At 30.6% G+C, this 26,860-nt stretch overlaps 1 protein-coding gene across 1 annotated transcript in view; it reads right to left on the bottom strand.

The window, feature by feature from the left end:
• LOC132919789 (homeobox protein Hmx-like) overlaps nt 1–17,739 on the bottom strand; it is a 94,226-nt gene extending 76,487 nt beyond the window's left edge. Inside the window, exon 1 of the mRNA XM_060981636.1 lies at nt 16,951–17,739. Within this exon, the coding sequence (XP_060837619.1) occupies nt 16,951–17,221 (271 nt within the window). The 5' untranslated portion in view covers nt 17,222–17,739. The remainder of the gene's footprint in view (nt 1–16,950) is intronic.
• Nucleotides 17,740–26,860: the final 9,121 nt, after the last annotated feature.

The raw sequence follows: 26,860 nt of genomic DNA, 5'->3' as shown, positions 1-26,860 counted from the left end.
ATACGCGTATATAAATTGTATATTGTATATTATTCGGCGAAGACGGTTTTTTTCGTACGAGATTAATATCCGTTTACCGATCGCACGTTTACGAATATAGACAAGTTAAGTATATGTATTATTTGGCGTCACGATGGCGGGCCACAGCAGGAGAGAAAAACTCGGTGCCGAGCCAAAAATCACTCCGGGGAAACGGAAACTGCTGCAGCACAACGCATGTCTTTGAAGTATTCTAACGCGCGTCAACGTCCCCCTACCCCCCGGCTACAATATACCACACACTAACACTAACACCATCACTATCGCAATCGATTTCGTCGTAGTTCCCCGAGGGCAGCATAACATATATATATATATATATATTATAAATCGACCGAAAATAAATACGCGATGAACAACGATGTATAATATATCGAACTTACCTCTCGGCCAGATTGATTATTCCGAGAGCTCAACAGTCAACACCACAACAACGACCTACACGCTTATTATATATATAATATATATATTGGGTATATGCTGGACGCACGAACAATAGACCACACGCAGGACAGGATATTACGATATATTATAAACGCGCGAATCACGATGACGGTCTTCGTATATCGGACAATGGAGTTTTCGGTGGAAATAAAAAATAAAATCCCCAAACGAAATCTGTTCACTGTGGGATTTCGATTTTGGCGGCGTCCAACAATAATAATGCGACGGAGTTGTCCAGCAAAACAACAAAAAAAAAAAATTATAAAATAATAAAACGTTTAATGGTCATGCAACTTGAATGAAGTATAAAATGTATTATGAAATAAGAAAACGTGTGTATACGTATTTAGAAAAATCACAATAATAATACTAATATATTATGTTACCAATTAATCATAACGATGTACACCATCCGCCTATTCGTGAAATTGACTAGGAGATAATAGAGACCGATTTAACAACGTGTATATAGCTATCATATATAATAATAATATAATATTTTAATAGCTAGTCTTATCACGTTCATATAAACATAGATACACCTATGTAACACTAATGATTACCTCTCGGCAGATAAGCGCGATTATTTGTTTTTCTCTTTTCATTCATGGCGCAGCTATATTACTTTTTATAAGCATTTTTTGTTCGTTGTATATACATTATATTATAATGATATGCACTCGTTTAAATTATAATACCTATATATATATATATACTTCGATTTTTGAATGATGAAATTTGAGTGGTGTTCTTCACGATATTATTGTTATATTATTATTTATTATTAACAAACTCTCAATTGTGGAACTCGCTATTTACTACATTCAGTTTAAAATCATCATAAAATAGATATATGTGATATTTTTAAATTAAAACTTGTATAGGTATCCATGTAGACGCAAGCAATCTGCATTATATGTCTTTATGATAGTTATTGCAATTTGCAGCACAGTTTTCTAAAAGGATATTAAACTTTTTTATAGATAAGTACTCAACAAACTAATAATAATATATAATATAGATATTATATTTAAGTTAGGTTAGATAGGTATTTTCGATAATTTAATTAGTAATCATTTTCCGGTATCTCGTGATGCATATAATAAACTATAATAATATAATATGCCTACTGTATACTCTCACTCGACTAAAAACACACACACACGCACACACGACGACGACAGCGATGATAAAATGAGCTATAGTGAAAGGCAAACATTACATAATGTGATTTGAATATCACGGAGTAAATATGTGTGTGTATTTATCAAACAGCATGTACATAATATAATATGTATCATATATCATTATCGCGTATTATCACAATTAATACGTCAAACGACGGTACTTGAGGTACGATCAAATACAAACGATTGATATGGGTTTCATCTCAAAATTGAAAAGTGGGGGTGCTGGGGACATGTAATTGTCATTTGGCATTTGATGATGCATTATAATATAAGCAATCGACAGAGTATACGGTCAAATGCATTGAGGATAAACGTCTACACCTCAACTGTTAGGTTACTATTTGTAAATATATCAAAACAAGGGTTATCACGTATTATCATAATATCATATATCCATAGTCTGGCTGGTCTGCACGGTGCACACAATATATGCGTAGTAACTATATGCCGTGTGTTTACAGAGGTGGACCTAATTATCGGTACAATCGTCAATATCTATTTGCCCGTTCGGTCGCGGTCATTTGTTGCCGATAAACCATAACAGTCGTTAATTAAAATAATAAACACGGCTTGTCGATATGTCGAACACAGGACATGGTATCTAAATCGCAGGGTAGCGTAGTACCGTCCAGATATAAAGAACAAAAACATCGCATCGATTATTCGATAGATATGTTTTAAATATTTGTCTGAAATTGCCAAAAATAAATTTATAGGTATACGGTATACCAGTACAAATGAAACCTTACCAAGGTTCTTGGCATATCTATTAATATTTTGTATTTTATTGTCGTAAGCGATTTACCAAAGTATGTACAAAAATATAGTTTTATACTTGGCCATTACAATCATTACCGTACGCCGCTGGATGTTATATAATATTGATTATAAGCCGCTTTTACACGATTAAAAAGCAAGTTTACCGTAGAAAATATAATGTTTAAACCTTATATAATTAAAGTCAATAGATTAATGAACATAATAATAATTATTATAATCTACGCGTTTGAAAAATTTTTACTTTTATAATATCCGTTGACCTTTAGCAGTCGTTTAATGGCGTTCCGCATCGTATAAAATAAGTGTATTTATGTATTGCAATATGTACAAGTCCATTACGCGTTCGTGTTTGTGTTTATCTACACATTTGATTAATTTTAAATAGATGTAGTTTTGTAAATTAAATTTTCAGAAATCAAAGTTAATTTTCCACGATAATTATTGTTTATTATTTAAAGAGACGACATGAAGAGATTAAAAGAATATTTAACGGTGCGGCGACGATGATTCTTCAAAACCATCTCGTTTATTTTCACTTTCCTTCGCAGAAACTTTAAGTGGGTAATGTATAATGGGTCGTAGTTTGTAAACTAATCTAATCAAAAACTGATTGTGTGTTACATTAACGTTTTCAATGAAGGAAAATATATTTTATTTTTATTATTAGTATTTTGCGATTAACGAAAAATTATTAACGAACTAACGAGTTACTATCAACAAATACAAAATATTATTTTAAATAAAATACACTGAAGTAATATTAGTTCCATATTAATTTCGATACATTAATATTTAATCATATTACCACAAGCCATAAGTTAAGACTCATAAATTCATAATACAAGAAACATATTTTTTAAATATTTTATGCAATGATTAATAGGTATCGAAAATTGTAACCTTATATGTATATTTTTAAGTAAATCACGTTCAAAGGTAATAAACTAATAACTAATGATAAATCAATAAAATGTTTATAGAAACAATTATACGAAAAAACGAGTAGGTTCCTTATCGCGATTTAAATAGATAGTTAAAAAAATACTATAATAAACATTAATAATATACTATGTATCATATTATTCAATGATTAATGATCACAATAATCTTATAAAAGAAAAAAATTAATTTTTTTTTTACAAATACTAGAATCTGTTAATTGCTAATTATAAATGAGTAATAATGTAATAAGTAAAAACATACGTAGTACATTAACTAATAATTTTATTATTTCATCGATATTATCAACGATTATGATATAATTACGACCTGTCAAATGTTATGTAAACATGGTACATTATGGTATGCATTATGCAGTGTATTATAAATATAATTGTTAGTTGTGTATTTGTTATCATTTAAAAAAGATAATTTAACAAGAAAAGACATGGAAATAGAAAAACTAACATGCTGAGAGTTTTTATCTAAAAATTAAACGAGTATGTGTATTTCAACACTTCTATAATATAATATAGATACAAAATCTATATTAATTTCTACGAATTCGCTGTCGAAACTAAATAAAAAAAATAATAAAAACCAATTTCATTACTTATAACATGTTGGTTAAGTTTGAACGACATGTCACACGTATATATAACGAAATAAAAACGCGTGGCTTTTCATAGACATAAATCTTATAAATCAATTTTATAGGATTTTTAAAGTTTTAAAGAGATATTACATTATATTATTACTGTCGGTTTGGCCTTATCTTTTTTCATTTTATGTCTTTCGGTTCCGAGGATAGGTTATTATACTATTATATACCTACTACCGTTATACGCATACGTTACTATAAAAATAGTAATATTCCGCGACGGGTGTTTACGGAGTCGTAAAAATTAAAAACGTTTTGTTAATGTATAACTGTTGACACTTACTTTGAACTAAATTTAAATTCGAGGATAAAACAACATGAGCCGGAATTATTGTAACAATCGGCGATAAAAGTTTTTTTTGTCTCGTCTCCCGTTATAATAATAGTATAATACCTACTGGCTACTGTATAGTTGGTGATTCATATATATATGTAGATTATGTAGTCGCACTTTAATTAAAATTAAAATTTAATCTGGCACGTGTTTTTTTTAAATAGTATACGCAAATCGTTCGGTAAATAATGTTATTATTGTTAAAATACAAAGGTATATATAATATTATCTACTCTACGCATTAAATATATTGTGATCATTACTGTACATAATATACTCGTTTGAGCGTGTACCATTGTATAGATTATAGAAATTTAGAATCTTATTGCCATGTGCGCCGACGAAAATTTGTACTCGTATACAAATCAAAAAAGCAGCATATATATTGGCACGATAAAAGTCGTTATTAAATTCGGTGTGAGTAGATTATTGCAACGAAAACGGCTGGACGCGGAAGCTTATCATTATTATTATTATTATTATTATTGTGGTACGCTAAACAATAAACACTACGCAGGAATACTACGGTGAATACTTATAATATAATAATAATCATCAATAAATTGGGGTAAAACTATACAACGCGTATAGCACGGGTATATGACAGCGGAAGCCAATAAATGGAAATTAGTCGAATATATACACAGATGGCTGAGAGAGAAATGTACAAACTACACCATTAACAATGGATATGTTTATGAAATAAATATTATCGCCACACACCCTTACATGATTGTGCGTGCGTGAGTGGGTTCCTACATCACACCGGGCGATCCATTTAACACAAGGCATTATTTATTATTTCAAATAGTAGAAGGTTTATGGAAATATTTATTTTACATAATTTTAAGTAATTAAAATTTAAAAAACTACATTTCTCTAAAAAAATATTGTTTATCGTAATCATTTGTTATTCCTTACTCTAAAGAAAAATATTTTTCGGAGTATTTCGATACACAAAAATTAAATTTTGGACAAAAAGACTGACTTTATGAGAATTTAAAGTTTTGACGAATTGAGTGGTCGTGATACAAACGGGGCACTTCACAAAATGTTTGTCCACTACTCCGCCTTTTAAAAATTTAAATACTAATTAATTAATTAACTACTTGTATGAAATTTGATTTTTATAGGTTGAAATATTCTGCTTCGGATTATGAAATAAAAAATATATGCTGTCATTTAAAATAGTAAAACTTAAAAATAGTATAAGTATAATTTTTTTCTATAAATATTATTTTGCAATCACTTTAAATCATGTAAATAAAAATATTTTCAAAAACTTCTCTGTGTCTTACGACTCTTACGTTACATAGATCACCCCGTATATTATGCTTGATAGTCGATAGATCCATTACCTGGTACCCACACACACGCGCGCGGGCGTGCGCCACGTACAAATAAAACAAACAAGAGCAGAGAAAAACCATTACGGTGGAGTGAAATAAAAAAATGTAAATATTCGACCATCCAAAAATGTGTGCCCATTAGTATTGTGCAAACAGTCCGCTCGCGAGATACGGTAAAATGTACAAATGATGATGATGATGATGATAGTAATAATAATAATGTCAAAACTACCGCCACACCGATGACATCACACACTATATAGGTTGGTATATATATGTATATTAAATTATATTATATTATATTATTATTATTAAGATTACTCTCCGTTTCACGTTAATGGCCATAACCACCGCACTTGTGTCACAGTCATAAAATGCGCAACACAATGATTTCAGAAATAATATTATGCACGTCCCGCGTACTTGCTTCATATTTATTATGTACCTATATAATGATTACACCGATTTCCGGTATACCTGTATTCGCAGGTGGCTTTCTTCGCGTATCTATAAAAAATATAATAATAATAATAATAATAAAATTATGTACATGTCCAAAACGTTGTCATAACGACAATGTATGTACCTATACATAATATACGCGCGTGCAGTGTTCGATTGTTATGATTTTGTTTTCGGAAATCGTCAACTCTCACCGATTGCCAATTCACATTTATTTTATTTTTTGCTATACGCATTACAACTGTGCGCACACATTTCACAATTATATATTATATATTTTAATACAATTATTGCGACAACCTGCGATTATTTCAATGCATGCTCGTAAATTGTCAAATCATTTTTTTTTAAATTTTTTTATCGGGTCTAACAAACTCATAAAAATGCGTGTTCACATATGAATTGAGCGCATTGAATTTCGATTTAAATTTGCTGATGGTACGCTAATTTATTATCGTGCAGTGTTCCTTAAAACGATTCGTAAATGATTAAATATATTTTTTAATCATTGCGTTTTTGTACATTTTTACTTTTCTCACTGCAGTCGTTAGTTAATTACTATAGAATATACATATAATAAAACTAATATTAACACGAATTTTGTTGAAAAATATTAAATTACCATCGACGGTATAATAATTTTATAACACTGACAACTATGAACTAGTTTCGATCTTATCATATCCGATTTCTCATGTGATCCAAATTTGTGAAAAAAAATTATCTGGTTTGACAAGTATTTGCGACGCGCGAGGACTAACATTATTTTTTTTTGAGTCGCGCAAATATTGTGTATAGTATTAGTATATAAGTATATAAATGGGTATAATATACGGTAGCGGCACACGAGCACAAAGTATTATATTATAGAGTTAAACATTTTCGATGACGCCATTATAATATGTGGCAAAATGTGAAAATATATGCCACGGTCACATACACATACATTTACACTAATAATTGCACGCACATAATATTATAGCCGACGAGTAAATATTGTGTTATCTCAAAATTAGGTATATACTTACAATATACGAATATTATAATATAGTATTAATCCAACAATAATTTAAAAAAAAAATTGTTATACCAGTATCACACATCACATGTATAATATGCATATTTTATGACCATTGCAACAACAACACTCCGTAAATGTAGTAAATTATTGCCAAATATCCGAAAATCCTCGATAGACATTCGTGACTATGATAATAAAGATTCGATAACAAACATAGATACAAAATATGTGTCTAAAAATGCACTGTCAAGGTTTATATTATAGTATACACCTACGGGCTACGAGATAATACAATAATTTATTCGTTGTCGTCGTGGAATACAACTACTCGAGGAGGAAGTCGATCGGAAATCACAGACCACGGTCGGCCGCGCAACATAATACACTCACTCGTTAAATTCCAATAATGATTATAATATTCGTGTGCATCGTAAATCGGTTGGTCGATTGGCTGCCAATTGTTATTACACATGATTTTATCAACAAGATAACTAAGAGGATGCCAGTGCACCATTTTGTTTTCTCTCTCTGATCCATATAACATATAGTAAACTTGTGTTCAGCAGATCCAATTGTATATAGGTATACATATATAGCTTTAATATTTCTAGATTTGACCTATTGTCAAACTTAAAGGTAAGAATATTAATTTGACACCTCAAAAAGTTCTTATTAATATTTTAATTTTAAAATGAGTTACAGACATTTTAAAATTGTGATATTTTACATATTAGTTATAATTAACTTTTTAATTAAACTATAGAGACCTATGAGCTATTCAGATATGAGTTATTCAAGATATTATTCTTACATTTAAGTTTGACGATATAAATCAATACACTTTTTAATAAAAACTATCAACACAAAATTTTAAATTGAATTTGCTGAACGAACATTGACTATGTTGTGTGTTGGGCTAAAGAAAGAGAACAAATTGGTATTTAGTGCGCTGACATACTGTTAAGAACGAAACGATTACGCGACGTTGCCACTATAACTATTTGCTTACACATGTATTACATCAACGTATTATAATATACGCGGATTGTTAATTGCCTCCTCCACGCGTACCTATTAATATATTGCTAATACCAAGACGATGGAATGGATGTCGGAATGTTTCCCAGGAATTGGCTGTTCGGGATTTATATGTTCAAAAAAATATATAATATAAATATACCTGTATAATATAGTTAACCTTCGTTGTAGAATTTTAGACAATTTAAATCTGATCAAAATCGATCAAACTATGCACAAAGAAAAATGTATTTATGGTTTTGACCTTTTGTGTAACTTATATTATTATACGTGTATACATAAGAACCTAATCACATTGCCACCGCCACTGACCGTCGATTAAAAATTATAATGTCGTGTACATAATGCGTAGTTGCAAACAATAAACAATAATTTACACACGAAGAGAACACACTTTGAACTCTTTCTATTCTTGTTCCGTGAATAATTACGTTTCCCGTTTAGTGCGTGTTTGATTCAATTAAACTACATTTACATAAATTGTTTTTTCTTTGCCAACAAATTAAGGACATGTATTATTTTTATACGATAGTCAATCGTCGAAATAGCCAACGAGAGAAGGCGGTAGCTATGTGTATAGAATATAGATAATAGTAAAAATAAATCATATTATTAGTAAGTAGTAACAGTTATAATAAAATATTTAAGTTACCTCGTCGATGACCACAATTATAAGCTGTGGGTATAATTCTGTAAATATAGTATTTTATTAGTGAAAACGCAAAACTCACAAGGGCGATTTACGTCGGTAAAATCGATAGACCATGACAAATACAAAAATATTTCTTATGAATTATGATGGTGTTGGTGTACAACTGTATATGAACACAGGTATAATAAATACATATACCTGTTCGCAGACTTTAAGAATTTATCGCTCGATTATACACATCACAAACGTCGCAAAAGAGCTTGTCAAAATGTAGGTACTTGCCAAAACGCGGTAGCTAAAGAGATTCAACGTCATCGGATTGACGAGGAATCTAAAACTTTTTTGTTTTAAGTATACATACAATATAATACTCAAAAAATTTAAATAATTTTAGTTGGAGGATGAGGATAAATGAGGATTATTATTGATGACATTATTGATGAGGATACACGCATATTAATTATTCCTTAATCATGAGTGTAAACATCCTTTATTAAATTGTTTATATTTTACTATTGATATATAAAACACTGCTGTTTATGATTTAATATATTACATAATATATGCAGATACGGACTGTTTAAGGTGACTGGCCGTATACAGCAACGACACGACACAATATTGATCATTGTGTGTCATCGAGAGAAGGGGGCGATAAAACTGAACAATTCCATTGTTTTTTAAACGCATCGAGTAAATAACAGTGACATGTATAAACTATAAAACCATAAATGGGTGATTTTTTTAAAAAAACTAACGCATTCAGCAGTTTTTGGAAATCACAATTGGATTAAAAAATAACCGTTTTAATGTTTGATGTATATTATTTTAATGGGAATTTATGTTTTATTAAATAACAACGTATTGTGCGTTATATAATATAATAAATTAATAACTATAATAGCGTTCGTCAGTAAAGAACAAACAACAACTGTAAGCTATGTGGATAAATACTAAATAATAATAAAGACAATCCAGCATTTTTGTATTTAAAAAAAATGTTTTAATTTTGATATATAGGTACTGTATGTACCTATACATATTATTATGATGATAATGGTATACGAAATACAAATTATTATTGTCAAATAATATATAAATATATTATTATGGTTTGCGAAACTAGTTTACGTGGTTTTAATACGGTAATAATGTGACGGAGTTATAAAAGAGAAAGATGAATTTAAAAAAAAAAATGTTCTCTGAAATCCTTTACGCATATATTAAAACAATAATAATAATGATGATATCGTTTGTATAAAAAAAGGGCACTATTTATACGCTAATATAACCGTTCCAGATATATGAACAATTTATTGACCAGACCGGCGTCCTCCCGAGAGAAAAAGAGAGAGAGTTAACATCAGGAATCCATTTAAACGGTTTACATTATATTATTATGTGCATGAGTTTGTATACAAATCCGCAACCGTAACGACTGCAACGAGCGCCGCACGATGGATGGCCCCTCCTCGGTCGTCGCAATCACTTTTTAAAATGTTACAGCCAACTCTAATCGTTTTTTAATTTTCAAAAAAAAAATCTTTATTGAAATAAAAACTATACTTGTTTTATGCGTTGCTTAAATAATTATAATAACTATAATATATCTGCAATAGCTCGATGATAGTGGTCGGCGACACTATGTGCAATATAAAAATAATTATTAATTACAATTTACAAAATTTAAACCTAACCTATTGTGTTGAATACTAACCATGTGCCTTGTGCACACAGCATACATCGACATTTTTACCAAATATGTATAGTATCCCATAAAATATGTTTTTACATTAATACATTATTATTTATTATAAACGAAGCACAACATGGCGCCACGATTTGACTATATTGCTGCTGGTTACACGTACAGGTGTGAGAAGTGCATTTAAAAAAAGAAACACACGATAATATATTATATAAATAGTATCATAAATAGAGGTAGTCTTGATTGTAATATATAATGTGTGATGATAAATTCGTTATTTAATAAATATGAATGACTTTATTATTGTCGAACGATTATACAATAAGCATACGTTTTACTTATATTGAATAATTTGTAGAAAAATGTTAAAAGTGTTTGGCATTATATATACATAAGTGTATTTTTTCAATTCATAAAATGATTTTATTTTTTAATACCCCGCTGTGTACCTAGTACCTACTTAATATACAGGTATAAATTATAAACCTATACGTATTATAGTATAGTGCGTTTTAATCATTACACCTATAGATTATAAGCCTGGAGGACATACAACGAATTATTATTATTATTATTATTATTATTATTTGTAATTTTTGGTGAATGCATAATTTGGGAGTTTGCACTACATCCTCTATCATTAGCATACATTGCGTGTAAACGATTTATTGTACGATCAATTTTAAACGCAATAGCGACCTAATGACTATCGTTTTTGTTTACAAACATATAATACGAAAGTATTGCGCGAGACGAAACTGAAGCATTATATCTATAGTGAAACGTAAAACGATTTGAATAACAGTAATAATTTAATAATATGCGCACCAGCGTACTATACGAGTAACGAGTACCTTCACACAATTATTATGATTCATGGATTTGAGGCATCAGATATTTTCTGTTCGCGATCGACAGCACACTACGAGATTCGAAACGATACCATCTTGTAAAGACAACGTCATTTAGTGACGGGGATGATTGACATCAGTTACGATTTTAAATTTTTAAATTTTACAATCTTGCATTGGCATTTATACGTGTAATGTACAATATAATGCGCACATTATATTTAAGCAATCAGCAAAACAAACATAATTTTTGTGCACGCACGTCCGACATGAGGACAATATATTTATATCTATATAAATATATATATGCAGCGTGTACATATACAGTCACGTCGTCGTCGGCAACAGGAAAAAAGGATTACAGTGGCAAAACGAATTACCAACAACAGCAGCAGCAGTAGCAGCCCCTTTTGTTTGTTTATCATATTACGGGCAGAGAAGAATAAAATAATAATAATAATAATAATATGACGGTGCAAAACGTTTGACTACGGTAGTGGTACCTACAAAACGGAACTTTGACGCGAACAATAATATAACAATAATATTCGCTAACCTTTGCTCGCCAATAATATCATCTCTCTCTTGCAGCGGCCCGGCCCGAACATTATTATAATATTATTATTATTCGACAACCGACCGCCACCACCGATTACGCGCGCGCCTTTGCACCAATACATATATATATATATATATATGTATATATAGGACGCGCGGGTATACTCTTTGTTTTGCGTATTATAACGACTCTATATTATATTATTGATTCTCGTCGAGACCCCGTCCCCTCTATATTATATGCCCCTTCCAGACCCTTTGAAGTAATCGATTTCAATTGCTGTCGGTGCGAAAAAATAAAACCAAACGTTTTATACAAAATAATATGTTTGTGTATATATTATATGATATATATATATATTCATGACTGGAAACGTTTAACAAAATATACGGTTGTTCTGACTGATAGCAAGCGCAACGTGTACTACTACAACGCTGAAAGACAAAGCGTGGGATGATGATATGTTATAAATTTATAATATAATAAATATGACAAATATGTAGTTCATAATATGTCATAGCCGGATTCACTAAATATATGACACAAGTATGTGTTTCTACAGAAAAAAAAACTAATAATATCACATGGTCTGATTCGTCGAAAAACGTCCATGTTTTAATGTTTAATATACACGCAAATTGTATTGCATGCGTATAAAAAAAAATTAAAATTAAAATTACGATCATAAAATGTGACTCATTGAAACGTTTTCCAAACGTGACTTCCGATTAAAAACATTTTGTATGTATACATAATATAAATTAACTAGGTTCGATACGAATATAATATTATAATGGTGCTGTGTATATATTATTTCAAATTTAATTTTTAAAAAAGTAACAAATACTCGGAAACTGAGTTTTGAACTATCGATATTAAATAAAAATACTAATTTATTTTTATGTATATATTTAGACGAGAATGAACACTATACTACTTTGGTTATCAAAAAAAAAAAAAAAAAGAAGAAGATTAATAATTATAATAATTGTGTGTGGGCTTGGTTATACATAAAGCAGAACGTGCGTTTCCTAGTGTCTCTAAATAATATAATTATATTTTATGCGGACGACGACCAAATTTTTTAATGAATCATACGAAAGAACTGTACGATAATAATAATTAGTCCTCGTGTTTGCTTTCCAAAACGTTTATTAAACACGCAACGACGGCTCGGGCATAGTATATTCATTGATTCGAAACCGTAAAAAATTTTTAAAAAAAAAAAGAAAGAAAAAGAAATCAACGCGTGCGAAATACCGCGGCCGTCAACATAATAATATTAATATATATATATATAACAGTCTACAAGTTAGTTTCCATCGTGACGTTTATATTATGTGGGTACTTACATATTTAAACTATATTATATTTTATGCAAGACGCCTCAACTTACATAAAAATTGTCTAGAAACACGTTTCCGATTTTCCGATATAATATATTATAACGTTAGAGTACAGTCGTATTAATACATATAAGGTACCTACAATATATTGTGTGTCTCCAAAACTTTGTATCATCACTCTAATTATTTCACGAATACCTAAATCAATTTATTAATAATAATATCTAATATCTCCATCCTATTTTTTGACAGCAATCTATAAGAAAATTATGTCATTAAAATTAAATATTTTTATAAATTATTTTTAAAAAAAAAATTGTAAATTTCATATTTTTTGACGTTACTCAAAATTCTAATACATAAATTACTACAATGGCGCAACTTGTTTAAGGGTGTTTAACACCCTAAACTATTTTGTGAATACCTCCAAATAACTTTATTATAATTATACACTTATTCTAGTGTATTAATTTCTATAATACGATAAATACATTAACAACTGAAGACAAGAGAATTGCTTTAATATAAAGATATAGATGCATATACTATTAATATATATATGTAATACCAAATTTATTATCATTATAAATATTGTAAATAATAGAATATAGTAGGTAATTTGTATCACATACATTTTGTTTAATTTTAGTACCCCTAAAATTTAAGGTCTAGTTGCACCTATATACTCATATACACATCTGGTATATTAAATTTACAATATTGAATATATATATATATACTATGTATTATTGGCAAAGTAAAACTGCAACGGCTGTAAACCGGTGTAAAATTAGTTCGTTGACGTTTTGGAGTTTCTTCGAAATTTCTCTTCTCTGCACATAAAACAAACATGTTTTTTTTCTATTAAAAAATAGATTTTTCGTCTTTAGCGTAGGTATGTTATAGCGACAAAAAAAAAATAAAAATATCGTATAACGATTTCGGAATTTTGAATGTCCGCGAACCGGTTGGAAAATAGGTGGTACCCTGCCTTAAAAATATATTACGGCTTATATTATATAGATCTCAATGAATACGGGGTGAATTGTGATGTTTGTGCAAAGATTTACAGTGATTCACTAGGCATATACGTACCCTTATTTTTTTTCTTTAGTAACTAATTTAATGTCTTCAAATTTTAATTTATGAAATTATAAATATCGATACATTAATATTAATTACTAACATTTTAAAACTCGCTATAGCACCTAGTCTTCCAAACCCATTACTATAGAGCCATATTATCTTTATTACACAAAGTTAAATAACTTAATAACTACTAAAGTTCAAATTTTAATATTTATACATCAACATTTTTAGTAAAATGATCCAAACTAAATAATTTACCGTAGATAAATGAGGTTTTCGTTTAAAAAACAGAAGTTAGTACCTTCACAAGACACGTAGGTAGTACAAAAAAACTCAATTATTTTAAAATATGATCTTTAAGTACATATATTTAAAAATTCCAAACATCAGATTTTGAATAACTGCATTATTGGAGAAAAAAAGTAGGTGAACATACTTGGTAAATCATCATGCAATGCATATTGGTAGTTAGGTATATATAGGTACCATATAGCGCAGTTGTATGGGGCGGTGATACCTATACATAACACGCATCACTAGCTCGGTAGACGCAAACAAGCCGGGCGATTATCAATTATATACGGCTTGGCGTTCAATTATAGTGGCGAGAGGACGAGGGGAATTATACGGATCGATTATACTACACCGGCCGCTGCCGCCACCACTGACGGACCATAGTCACCACGCGCGAGGATGATGGGATGGGATATAATATAACGCAACGTTTACCCCGCCGCGTCATACTATACCGCGTGCTCGCGGAAAACTTGTCACTTCGCTGCAAAACACGGGTGACCGTTATTTATTATTTTCTAGAGTCTAGACATTCGAACCACACGTGTCTCTACTCCCTTGCATACGATATAAACTATTTTGTAGATTATTCGTTACATCGGACCCACGCACAATATTTCCATCGACAATCTACAAAATGTTTTTTGAAAATGTGTGTATTTTTTTTATTTTTAATATAAAAAACCTTAATTTAAATTAAAAGCGTTTAACAAAGGATAGTAAGTTGTAACTAAACAATATACGGTTTACTGGTAATAGGCTTATAAACTACTACTACTACTACTATTATTATTATAGTAATGCGCTTATAGTCTCGTACGGGTTTTATTTTTATTTAATTCTCGTTATTGGCGCCTGCACTGCACCTGAAACGACGCCGCTGCACTCCCGCCGTGCGTAAACGACATATTATTAAGACGTCAACGGAATTACACCTCAACATCAAAAACGCACACGCACACGCACAAACACGCACACATCTGTGTATTAGTACGACAATAAATGCGTAGCATATCGTTTTCAAATAGAATTTTTATTGTGCAATCGCGTATGCTATTTAAAACGGTTCGATACGGAAGAAAAAAAACTGCAGCTATATTATTGTTTATCGTACACTGCACGAAGATAATTAACGGCGTCGTTCGACGAGTTTGTATTATATGTATGTAATACCGCCGGCTCAGAGAGACGGAAAAAAATAGTTTATCGTAAAAACAACAGACGGTCGAATCGATATAGATGTGACTGTATAGTGTATCGTTAGACTAATACCTATCTATATTATTCATAGAACCTACACGTAGTTACGGACGAGAGAAAAAAATAAAACCTAATTTAGTAGTCTATATCGCAGTATAATAATTAAACACGCGTACATCATAATGGATTTGAAATAAATCAGCCGTGCTCCGTCTGAAAGATAGAAAAAATTGGATCTGGAGATTGATTTCGGCTGTTGCGGTGAGGTCGTAACTGGAAACGTTTTTCGCGTGTGACATTATCTTAAATCCGTGATGATCTGTAGATTGTTCCGCGACTGAAGGACGTGGCGCCGTCGTCGTCGTTTTTGTCGTGATTTGATACGCGTGGACGAAAACGGCGTGAGATTGAAAAACCAAGACTGCAGCAGTCAAGGCGAAGGAAAAAATATAAAAACAACGAACGAATGCGCAGCGCACGGAGCGTTTTGTATTGAGAATAAAAACAGCACCGTCACGACGCGGCGATAGAGTAGAACGTTTAAAAAAAAAAAATTTCCACGAGTATAAAATAATATTTTAATATAATGTGTTACATAAATAATAATACAAACTGAAAACGAATCCTGCTGCTGGTAAGTGGTAACTACTAAATGACCGCGGTATACAGATACGAAGATGATGTAATCACGGTATTCACGATATGTACCGCACTACCGCGTATTACCGCTGATACGTAACCCACGGTACCAATAACGATCTATCGTTAAAATAAAATATATTCGTTGTGTCGTCTTAATTAATTGGTACTATAATAGTCGTTCTTACACTGTATACCGCGTCGTGCCGGATTCCTTGTGTTTAATAAGTACCTATAATAGTTAACACGTTACCCGTAAGAATTGGGAAACATTCGACTCTTTAAACACGATAACCGTGGGTGACTAACTCGACTTTATCGTTGTCACAACAATAATAATCAAACGCGGTCTTACCTTTCCGTTTGATCTTGGTCAGGTCCAGCACGGTGCCGTTCGGCCGTTTGGCCGTCGACAAGTTTAAGGGCTGTTCGTCGGTACCGGCTTTGGTCCATCCGAGTATGTCAGCCACGTTGTGGGCAGTGGGCGTCCTGGGGGGGTTTCCGTACACGTGGGGGTGCCACGTGCCGGCAACCGTCAGCTCCGGTGACGACACGGCCGCTACGACCACGCCGGATGACAAGTCCGCCGGCGGCTTCCTGTTGCTGCAGTCCATCATCATCAACATTTCACACGGATCGCGTCACACCGGTGCGAATAACTACGACGACGGACGACGACGGATGACGACGACACATCTCACGCGCGCGACACACACCCGCGGGCGCCCGCGGACGACGTAAAAACTACCCTTGACGCACGGCTCGCGCACACTGTACACTGTTATTTATATTATTATATTATAGTAATATCGAAACACTTTTTTTGTGGGTGACGAAAAACGGAGACGAAACGTAGCGCGTATCACTCGGCCGAAAAAAATTAGGAACGATCCGTCGTGCCAGAGACGATCAAACACACGCTGCGCGGTTCGAAATAGAAAAAAAAATCCGTACACGACAATAATAATACACGTGAACGCTCGACTGGCGAGTGAGAGAGAAATTACACTGTTATTATTATTATTATTATGACGATGACAACGACGACGAAGACGAGAACGAGGACGCGCGCGCGTGTATAACGTCCGTACGAACGGTCGGCCGATGACTATAAACGTGACTGTAATGCGAGTTTAACAGCTACTGAACGGGTGCGCGGGGCGTGCGCTCCTCTCCGCCGCGCCGTCTCGTGCCGTCCCCACCCTTTTATAGGGTCCGCCGACGACTTCGCCGCCGCTTGTTGAAAGCTAAACGGTTCCACCTTAAATTACTTTTCGACGGGTTATATATGTATATATATATATATGTGTGTGCGTGTGTATGTATGTATATATCACATGTGTGTACTTACATGCGTATATATATATATATATATATATGTATACGATTTTCTCTCTTTCTCGTTCCCTCTCACTCTGTCTCTCTATTCTGATATAGTCTCACTCTCTCCCTCTCAGTATAGACGTGCGTTTTCTTCACTCAGTGCTGCAAAGATAAACATTTCTCTCTCTCTCACTCTCTTTCTTTCCCTCCACCCTCTTTCGCAGCTTCCACAGCCGTGCGCTTTCCTGCCTATATAATATTACGATACTCGACTTGACGACGGTGAACTCTTAGCTAAATTAATGTAATATGAATTGGAAGGGGCCGTTGAAGTTTGAGCACCCACACTATTTTACAGATATTTTAGCGTACCCCTACTAATTATACATCCTATAATCGTTAAGAACTTTAAATTTTTGGATTTGCAATTTTTTTTTATATTTGTGTCCCTTCTATTTTCTTTATCCAATTTAAGTATTGTACTTGTGTGTGTAATTATTTTTTGAATACATTTTTCTCGCCACTAAATAGGCGGCTGTTGGCCTGTTATAGGTTTTCAAAAATAACTTGCTACTTGTTATACAAATTAAAATAATATATATATATATATATATATAAATATATTTTGACAATATAATTGCAACAATATAGTTATAGTATCTATCTATTTACGTGTGTCCAGTATTATTATTTATTCATCATAACGTGTCACAAAAATTATCCCATCACATCCAAATTATAATCAGCCATTTTCTGTAGCCAGCGGATTATTATGAATTTTGCTATTATGAATATAGCTCTAAAAACCTAACAATTTCCATCAACCATTAATACACGTCGTATGTTTAGATGGATATTCCTGTATATTTCTATGAAAAATAAATTCAAGTTAATTATCCAACGAATTAGTAGTTATTATCTGAAAATTTTGAACGACGTATTCGGTGAATTTTAGTCCTAAACGCTGTTGTGTATATATTATATTAATATATATATATAACATAAACATATTATGTGCTATACAAATTATTAAAACGTATAAAGACTTTATTGACAGAGTATTATCGCTGCACCCACTGTTAGTATTGTAAGTTAAGTTGTATAAAAACTATACTTTACCAGTAATTAATATTGAACAATAGTGTGTTAAATATACCATGAGATGGCATTTAAAACTTTTAACTTATTATAAATACATTTATTTTCGTTCTAATAATGGTCTTGACAACTTATGAACTTAACAATATATATATATATATACTATATAATATGTATATTGTTATAAATTATAAGAGTAGTATTTAAATATTTTTTAATCGTATCAGTACTTTGTTGTATATACATATATATACATCGACGTATCGTATTTGTTATAAATAATTTGTAATACCTACGAATACAACCATGACTAAGTAAATGTACATAAAATGCATTTGTATACTAAATATTAAATTATTATTATAAGGACGAATTAAGAATAAATAAATGTATTTTCTTTTAAAGAAAAACTGTTCGTTATTATTATGGTTACCATATCGTTCCTTCTGAATTTTATAAAAGATACCCGCTCGCATTAGGCCAAATTATTATTCAACCCTCCCGCGATCTCATCGAAAAAACATCCGAATAAAGGCTGTTAACAAAATGCTAAATGGAGGGAGGATCTTCTCGCCAACATTTCGTGTCCGTATAAATTATTTATTTTGGTTCAACACCTCACGCTATCTTAAGTTAGTGATTTTACCTCGTTGCGCATTAAATTAAAATGGATTAATGACGCATTTGACTTGAAAAGTTAAACATACCTATACCGTAACTTAATTTATTTATATAATGTAAAAATCAATTGACATAGGTACTGAAATGACTTTAAAGTTTAAACTGATATTCTTAAAATAGTGATTGTACTAAAGTTTTTATTTTTTTTAAGTATTATTAGGTACCTATTTTATTATTTTGTTTTAATATTATTATTTATTAATAAATAATAATGATTGAAGATTAAAAACGATAAGATATTATTTTCATTTATTTTATATACTATAGTACTTACGCCTATTTCTATACCATATAACTTTTGTGTATTTTGTATATCTTGTAATACCTATTTAAGTTATAACTTATAAGTGTATTACCCCGTTAGTTTAGTAAGTTTAAATGGTTTTTTATGCCTTAACAATAAAATCGATTTATTATAGCATTTGTAAATAATATAATATAAGGTTTAATTTTTAATCGAAAATATAACAATTTGCAGTGTATTAATAATTAATAAGATTGTAAATTTTATTGTTTTTGTCTTATCTTTAACTATCAGCGATTTATTCTCACTCAGTAACTCATTAAAATATCTCATGAATATATTTTAGACTTTATATTTTTTTTTCTTTAAATAAGTTGTCAACCTATTGTTCATCATTAAATTAACTTCACTTAACACCATATTTTAACGATGATTTATCATCACCTTTAAATGACTACATACGTTATACATCTTTTAACATAATATCAAAATGTTTTTTTTTAAAACGGTATAATACCATAATATAATCCAACAATTCCAATATACCTAACCTATAACATAAAAATTTTGATTTTTGTTAATTAGTATAATATTAGTTAATATTACAGTAAAAATTACATAATTTAACATATTTACACTAAAATTTATATATTAATATAAAATCTAAGTTTAAAACTTGTACAAAACCTAGTATAATTTAAATAAAACTCAATGTTTTTCAGAAGGAATGACTATAAAAAATATCAAAAAATAATAGATCAAAGCCATCGATTCACATAATACGTAATTAATATTTTTTCTTATTAGTGATTGGGGATGTATCTATTTTTTACCTATAAAGGCAATTTATTCTGTAATCTAATGTATTAGGTACATATAAAATATTACACAAGGTTAATTATTTTTTATCTGGAATAATTCCAAAGTCTAATCATATTGCGAAAGTACAAGAAGAATCAATTACTCTAGACTCTAGAGTTTAAGTACTATTATCAATGGATGTTGAATATTGATTTATTCAAATGCATTCAATATTCATAGAAATTACATCTTAAGTATTGTTTTGTGTAAATTATTATTAATATTTTTTTACTTTAAAATAATTTACTTGTTTTGCTATTTAATTTGAATATGCGATATATGAATATTTAATTAACTAATGTAATGATACATAATATAATTCAAAATAACTTATATTTAATTGATAACACAGTTCATCATGGTGGTATCGTTATTCCGTTTATTAGTCAATATTACAATCACATACCTATACCTATTACGTTTATAATAATAGAATGAGTTCTCTGAAATGTTTTTAATGCACGTATATCGGTGTTTGAACTCCGTGCCTCATGACTTATTTTATTAACCTTAACGTAGTACCAATTTCGCTTGAAATGGTCCACTGATTAAAGCAATACAAAATTATAAATTGTTTCCCAACATTAAAAATGTTACTGTGGTCATTGCGTGATGCTGTTCATAATATATTATATTATTTGAATTACAATTTTTATTATTTTATTTCTACCTAACGTAAGTTGAACATAACTATTTCAATTATATCTATCAAGTTTATTTTCTTTAACTTGATTTATGATTTCAGAAATTTTTGAATTTTACTAAATAGTAAGTAGTGTTTGGTAAAACACTTTGATTAAGCTATACTAATCGCGGAGGGGATAGTTTTGGTCAGTACTAACTTGGTTTCAGGTTTTGTATGTTTACGTGTGCACAATATTAATATACTACTGTGCACACAACTATAGCTGTTGACCAATCGCGTGACCGTCTCATAAATTGAGTGGTTACACTGTAATAATGTATGAACTATTATTATTTTTATTTGACGCGGCCAGCACAATAGCAATTAATAATTCATTATTTTTTATTATGATACACCACGATAAAATTGTGTTAAAATAATGCATATAGGAAACATGTTCAGAATTTTTTTCATCAACACCGACAAAAGAATGGAAAACGTTTTGTTTAATTATATTCCAAGTGAAATCCGATGGTGATTGTACGTTGCCTCCTAAATAGAAGTTCAAAAAACGTTGCTGTACTACGTAGAAAAAAAACACATTATTATTGTACAATATTATTTCAATTGGCAATTATATGTCCTTCACACTATTTCAATCAATTCTCAAAATTAGAAGGAATGACAGTTAATGATTGTTTGAGTATTTCCCTTTTAAGTTATTTTCGAGCCACTCTACCTATTTAATATATATATTATATTTTTACAGTTGTATGCGAATTTATTTCAATTGTTGAACGCATAAATTCAAATAGTTACCTACTCAAGACTTTATATATATGTACCATTGTACCATTTGTGCAATGCACACAACTAAAAAAAGCTACATTTTGGTCGGGAAAACTAATTTACATCCACTTTCATGCTTGTAGAAGCATAACTGAAAAATGTGTGCAATGCGTTTATGGTAAATACTAAATAGCATTTTGTATTTTTATTATTAAGATCGCGTTTTATTAAAATTAATAGTACATATACATTCATATTATAGTCATTAGTCATTGAATAACTAATATTCATATGACTAATAATTACTAATTAGTAGTCGTATTTAAAATGATAATAAAAACATTTTTTTCTTTTAATAATTATAATTCTTTATTCTAGAAATTAATTATAATAACAAAAAGATTTTTTTTTTATATTCACATTAGATAACAACAAAATTAAGATAATTAGTTTTTAAATAGATATATATGTATGTTAAGTGAAAAACAAATATTATGTATTTTAATTTAAAATAAAATAATAAATCATGAAATTAATTTTTTAGTTAGTCATTAAATTTAATATCCTAGCGAGAGATCGACGAATTATGTATGAACAATGCTGCTTTCGATAAAAATAATATTATACTCAACAATTTTTTTATTTATTATTGTTTTATAGGCGAACAATGTACATCGCCACAAATAGTTTTAGGAATATAATATAGTTATACAATTTTTTTGAATAATTAGTTACGACAGTCAATTATTATAATATATAAAAATGTTATGCTATAAAATCGATTACAAGGTCCGTTTATGACTGAAAAAATGAATACATACATAAACCATATATTATAATAATAATTATAATCGTTTAAACAATAGCTATACAGTGACAGACATAAATAATAATAAATGCACAAATTTCTCTTTTTTTCTCCTTAATAACCTAAATCAATATTCTTTTTTTGCTCATTTTATCATACATAGATATATAAATGTGCATAAGTATATCTACCTCCGTTTTTAGCCGGATGGCGGACATTGGTATTTCGTTCTCTGAAATTTAAATTATGAGATAATAATAAAATCACTCGGCAAATTGACAGAATTCTATAAATAATATTATATAATGACACGCACGAACGAACACGTCAAAATTGGATTAATACCCGTGTACGCGGTACGTATAATATTATAATGTAAAACAGGGTGGTTCGATTGTCATCCCTTTTTCTCACGATATAGCATCCGCAACGCGCGTCGGACATACAAATTAATTTGTTCGAGTAAAATAAATTCGAGTATATATAATATATGTATATATAAGTATTATGTATAGTAGTGAAACATGTTTTCCGATTTAATCATACGTTCATATATACATAATAATAATGTAGGTATATATTTTGTGTATAGTGATGAGTATCGGAGAATGCCGATCAATATATTTTGTATACACAGGTTTAAGGGTTTTTAATATGACATTATTATACAACTACAATAAATAACTACGTAGATTTATTTAAATAAAACTAACAAAATTGACTTTTTTTAATTTTGTTGTTATCTAGTAATTGTTATATATTATAATATAATGTCACTAAATTCACGAAATATATAGGTCATTACTCATTATAATCAGTGTCGCAATGGGCGTGTGATAGTCTCCAACTAATATACAATAATCAGCTATTCGGCGAAAAATATAATATATTATTATGTATGTACCTACATACTACCCATTGCTTGCACCAGTTGCGTCGACTTTTCAGATAAAATGCCCTGGGACCTCGGTGCCATTTTAAGGAAAATTAAACATCTATAGTGATAAATATATATTAGTGGTGGTTATATAAGTATTTTTAGCGAATGCGAATATACTTGTACATACCTGAACCGATAACCTAAATAATTATTGCACCCTAACCGAGACACACTTAAACCGAAATACACTGTGGGCTTGTGGGCGTCGTATCCAATCAACTATAAATGGATTTCCCAACCAGGTTCGATTTTCACCTATGATGACTGATAACTATAAACACTTAAATTCAGCTTTAAACTTTATTCTTTTTTACATATAAGTATACAAAAAAATATAAATATGCACCTCAGCGTCAAGTAATTAGTGTTACCAATTATATTATAATAAAACTAGACACATTCGGATCAAAAATATAGGTTCCTAGGTTTAATACCAATCAAGGGTAGATACTAGTGACAAAATTAGGTCCATTATATAAAGGCGCACTAAAGCTAGTGTTTCTATAACATATGTATAGGTACACATAAGCTTTTGTTTGTGTCTTAGAATTTATTATTTACTGTCTACAAAATAATATTTCAATCAAATGTTTTAAATAAGAATCAGCTATAGAGTATATTAATGACAATTTTTTTTTTGAGGAGGTGCTATAATATTGGCCCTAGGGTATAAAAAATATAAACGCACCACTATTTAACGCATTTATTTAATACTGCAATAACTATACAGTATACACTATTGTTTTATAATATTATTATACATTATATAGGTTTTATTTAGTCCCAGATAAACTTTAATACTGTATATACACTCACGCGCGGTTTGTATATATATACGAGACAGCTCTTGAGTTCCGGATTGGGTCAAACGTTTGCGTTAACATCCATCTCGTTTATTGTCGGTCCGCAGAACTTTAGCGGTTAAGTAGAGCGTGACTTTCGGCAAAGATAACCGCCTCTGCCGTTGCTTATACGAGGATTTCTGCGTCGAACAATATAATAATATATATAATATACTTTTCCGCCGGACTAGCTACGCAGTATACCACAGCATCGGCCGGCCGCACTGTTAACCCTTTAATACCACTTAAACATGACTTTCTCTCTCTTTCACACACACACACCCATAGCTGCTGCACAGTATATATACGTTTTCCAGATTAAACGCCGTCGTCACTTGTCCACGTAATTCGATGTACGGCTCTTATACATAAACTTTTCCTCATCTAAGGTTTTCCAATCAATTCGTTTGATTTATAATTAAATATAAACATTGATATAAACATACGCGAAAACTCGATTCGATGTTTCATATGATAATATAGTTATCATATTGGACTGCAGCAGCGCCATTCAACCATTTAATATCATATCGAGTTAAGTTTTTTTTTTTAATCTTTCCTCACTCACTCTGCGAGTTATAGTTTGCCCCTATTATATCCATTGCTGATGTTATAAAACATCGTCCCATCCTCCGCTTCGGTCGACCGACGACTCGGGTAGGTAAATAGGTGGTATATATCAAACCACCGGCAAAGGGTATAAAACTTTCGTTTCGTTAAACGGCCAAAGTTCGATCATTTTTAACGACCCTCCCCTGACCCCCGGCGTTTCAGTTCATCTCACCACAATTCCTCCGCCTCCACGCACTACCGCCCGATCGTATATATAATCAGCCACGCGCGCGTATCCAAATCGAAACGACCTTTTGTTGTCAGTATATTATATACGTATAGGTCCACAATGACTTCTACGACACGATTATTGATTAGTATATATTATATATATATATATAGACACACAAATGTCTGCCGCTGCTGCACCTTTATCTGAGTGTGACGATATGTCTGTGCTGTGAAAGCGTGTTACAGAACACATGACGGGACATAATATTTCCATCATGAATTCACTGTACATTTATACTGCGTGATAGTGTGATATACGCAATTTTTGAATTAAAAATAATAATAAATGTGATAAACGACGACAAATGTTTGGGCGACAAGGGTCCTCGTCCCGTATATAGTAGAACTGCTATCGCTTTTGCAAAAAAATTGTTTCTGATACAAATCTGTTTAATGATATAATATTGAGTTCCTGTATCTCTAAAACAAACAGGGGCCAGTAAGACATTTGCAATGACTCGCAATGATGACGTTTTCCGATCGCACGTACCGGAATTGTCAATCGTATGTGGTTTATATGATTATATATATATGTTAAATATAATCATTTAACGAGCTTAACACAGCTCAAATGAATCATTACTTCCCATATCAATAATTAAAAATTAACAACCATATTACAGTATTAATTGGTGTTTGAAACTTGGTAATCACTCTCTATGTATTATATTTATATAATATATAGTATTAGTATACTTTCCATACAGTACGCGTTATTATTACCGCAATATTAGTAGGTAATAAAAAAAAGTTCGCTACTTATATGTAAATGTATATCACTAATTAATATAGCACGCTATATTTCGAAACTTTTTTGGTTAGAAAAATAATATCAATAGACTCCGATCCGTAAAATATAGTTGGAAAGGAAATCTCAATCGAAATTGTTAAATCTGGCAGTGTCAGCTAAACGTAATTTAATTTATGTTTATTTAAACACGAGTTGTTGTGCTCGCCAATCGCCATATGGCTGAAATGATGTCATTTTCTGACAATGTGTATAATAATTTTTAATTTAAAATTAAGCTTGTATTTATTTTAGTTTAGCATAGAATAAAAATATTTTTATTAGTTTAAAAATGTAAATCATATTGTATAAAATGTAGCGAAATTTATAAAATACGAAATTTACGTTATTAAAATAGAAAATCGTGTTGGAGCTATTGCTAAACATTATATAGTAGTTAGTAATACTATAAAGCTTTAAAAAA

This window comes from Rhopalosiphum padi, chromosome 2 (genome assembly GCF_020882245.1).
Source record: "Rhopalosiphum padi isolate XX-2018 chromosome 2, ASM2088224v1, whole genome shotgun sequence".
NCBI lineage: Eukaryota > Metazoa > Arthropoda > Insecta > Hemiptera > Aphididae > Rhopalosiphum > Rhopalosiphum padi.
This window is presented reverse-complemented; position numbering and strand designations above follow the sequence as displayed.